The 2,722-nt window shown below is 54.4% G+C and overlaps 1 protein-coding gene across 1 annotated transcript in view; it reads left to right on the top strand.

Annotated features, from left to right (window-relative positions):
• The window catches only part of Fbxw8 (F-box and WD repeat domain containing 8), a 95,561-nt gene extending 92,839 nt beyond the window's left edge, over window positions 1-2,722 (top strand). The window contains exons 10-11 of the mRNA XM_031337640.1: window positions 346-456; window positions 884-2,722. Of these exons, the coding sequence (XP_031193500.1) occupies window positions 346-456; window positions 884-1,028 (256 nt within the window). The 3' untranslated portion in view covers window positions 1,029-2,722. The remainder of the gene's footprint in view (window positions 1-345; window positions 457-883) is intronic.

Here is a 2,722-nt window from a genome sequence, read left to right as displayed (position 1 = left end):
CTTTTCCATACAGGGTTTCTCTGTATAGCCCTGACTCTGTAGACCAGGCTGGCCTCAAACTCAGAAATCTGCCTGCCTCTGCCTCCCAAGTGCTTGGGAGTAAAGGCGTGCGCTACTACCTCCCAGTCAAGTTGAATGTTTTTATATCCCAAATACACCAACTGGTTGAAACGCAGTCAGCTAGAATATGAGGTTAAAAGTGTGTTTGCAAAATGACATGGTGCCAGAGAAGAAGACCTTGCTCGCGCCTGCTTTGGAGCGGAAGCCGGCCCCAGTTCCTTCTCCATAGAGGAAAGTGCCTAGAGGGTTCTGCCGAGCCTTACAGTTCTCTTTCTACTACTGCAGGCACCCTGTGCGCTATCTCTCCTTCAATAGCCACAGCCTGATCACCGCCAACGTGCCCTATGAAAAGGTGCTGCGAAACTCCGACCTCGACAACTTTGCCTGTCACAGGAGGTCAGTGTGGGGCTGGGTGGAGTTTGCGCAATCTGAGAAATGTCTCCATGTGTTTCCCTGCTCCGTCCTAGTCACATTGTCCTCTCAGGGTACCAGCCACGGTCCTGGCTTTGTAGAAACTTGGAATGCAGTGACTGTTCTAGCAAGAGCATATACTGAATGTGTCTGTCTGCAGTTCTGCAGCTGCTCCTAGCGTGGGGGCAGCAGAGACACAATGTCAGCTGACAGGCAGACTCTGCATTGAGGTCCTTCAGAGCTTCTTCATAAACACTGTCTTTTGGGCCTCCCTACTCCCCTCAGCCCTGGGGTCTGCATATCTGACACACCATGTTCTCAGAGCAGGTGATCACAGTGGAGAGCTAGCCTAGACTGTGCATGTCTCTCCACAGCAGCCTTGCTAACTGGTGCTTATCTCTGCTTCCTCTAGGCATCGCGGCCTGATCCATGCCTATGAATTTGCTGTGGACCAGCTGGCCTTTCAGAGCCCCCTTCCTGTCTGCCGCTTACCCCGTGACACTGTGGCTGGATATAGCTATGACCTCGCACTGTCTTTCCCCCATGACAGTATTTAGGGTGTCACCTCATGTAGATGTGGAAAGGGTGGTTTTACAAATGTTAGAGCTGGAGGGAGGCTCTGCAGCATATAGTGAGAGTTTGGGGACAAAGTCCTATGTGCCTGCAGCCACACAGCCCTGTTGCCCTGTGCAGGCCCTGTACAGAGCAGACTCCATTGCTGCTCTCCTCCTCCTCCTCCTCCTAGGGCTTTGGTAGGACTGGCTGATGACTCAGAGTTAACCTTTCCAGGGGTGGCTCCTCCCCCCCAGCCTGTGGCAGCAGTGACATCCTCCCTCGTTCCACAGGCCAGGGACATGGGGCCTTCACTCCCACTAGTCTCCTGGGTGTGGTGCTGAGGGTGAAACTCAGAGAGTCTCACACATGTAGGCAAGAGCTCAGCCTCCAGGTTGCTTCCCCAGCTCACAGTGGTCTCCTGACCCCGCCCAGTCCATAATTATAGAGCCGCCCTTACCTGTGAGGAGTGTTGCACTTCACTTGCTGTTCTGTCCTGACCATGTGCGATGAAAGAGACAGCCAGCCTTCCCTGCAGAGGGAAGAGCCATTGCACAGGGATGGGGCTGGGGTCAGTTTCCCAGCCTAGCCTGTGCTATCTTCCCTCAGCAGTTGCAGCGCTCTTGAAAAACACAGCCATAGCTCACCCACTCTGCCTTCAGAGTGTCTCGGGCAAATCCACACACAGTAGCCAGGAGACACAGTCAAAGCTCTTCAGAATCCCCACAGACCAAGCACCTAACACACACCTGCACAGAGGCCACCAGGTCTCAGGAGGCAGAATCCCTCTCCCAGCGATTCCCAACTCCAAAAACAAGTGGACTGGTAGACTCCACATTGGGTCTGCCGAGAGCAAAAGAAAAAAGGGGGTGGGGGAGAGTAGCGCTCCATGGGGTGGAGTTCAAGTTAGCAACAAAAAGGCTGGAAGGCCTGAGATGGTGTGCACCCTCAGAGGGAAGGGACTGACCACCCTCACCCAGAGTAATGCTGAGAGCCAGCAAAGAATCCGTTCTCACTGTGCCCTGGGGGCCTGTTCTTGTGTGCTGGGATGGAGTCTGGTGGTTTTGTGGCATGATCTCAGATCACGACATTGAGGCCTCAGACGTCCACCGTCTGCTGCACAGGACACAGAGCTGGTTAAGGCTGAGGCCTCTCTCCCCTTGCAGAACCCTTCCACAGCACTTCAAAGTGCTCAGGGCAGCTCACCTTCCTCTTGCTGGGCTGGCACCCCCTACTGGCCTGGTCTTGCTAGTCTTCACTGAAGCCTTCCCAGTCCCAAAGCTGTCCACTGGAGACATTTCTGTCAGAGAAATTGGCTCTGCAGTCAGCTCCCTTCCAGGCTTCGCAGACACGAAAGGCCACTGAAGAGCAGATGCAGAAATGACTAGAGTAGTTTCAAGCATACATGCCCTCCTAGCCCCCAACCCCCTCCCCCATTTAGGAAAAGCACCAAGCTGCTCTGCTGTCAGCCTCCTGAAGACACCCCTCCCCGCACAGAGCGTCAGATCTGTCCTCACTGGCTCCTGAAGTTGCCGCCACTGCACCTGCTCACAGGGTGGGGGACAGGTGGTCTCCGTTAGCTCCCAGCCAGAAGACACATCCCTGGGAGCTAGAGGTAGCCACACATGTGCAGCTTGCCTTTTGCCTTAAGCGGCCATGTCTGCTCTATTTGCTCTATTATTAAAGGTCTGGACTTACA

Source organism: Mastomys coucha, unplaced genomic scaffold (genome assembly GCF_008632895.1).
Source record: "Mastomys coucha isolate ucsf_1 unplaced genomic scaffold, UCSF_Mcou_1 pScaffold22, whole genome shotgun sequence".
NCBI classification, from domain to species: Eukaryota; Metazoa; Chordata; class Mammalia; order Rodentia; family Muridae; genus Mastomys; species Mastomys coucha.
The sequence above is the reverse complement of the archived record's forward strand: the minus strand, read 5'-3'. Positions and strand labels throughout refer to the sequence as shown.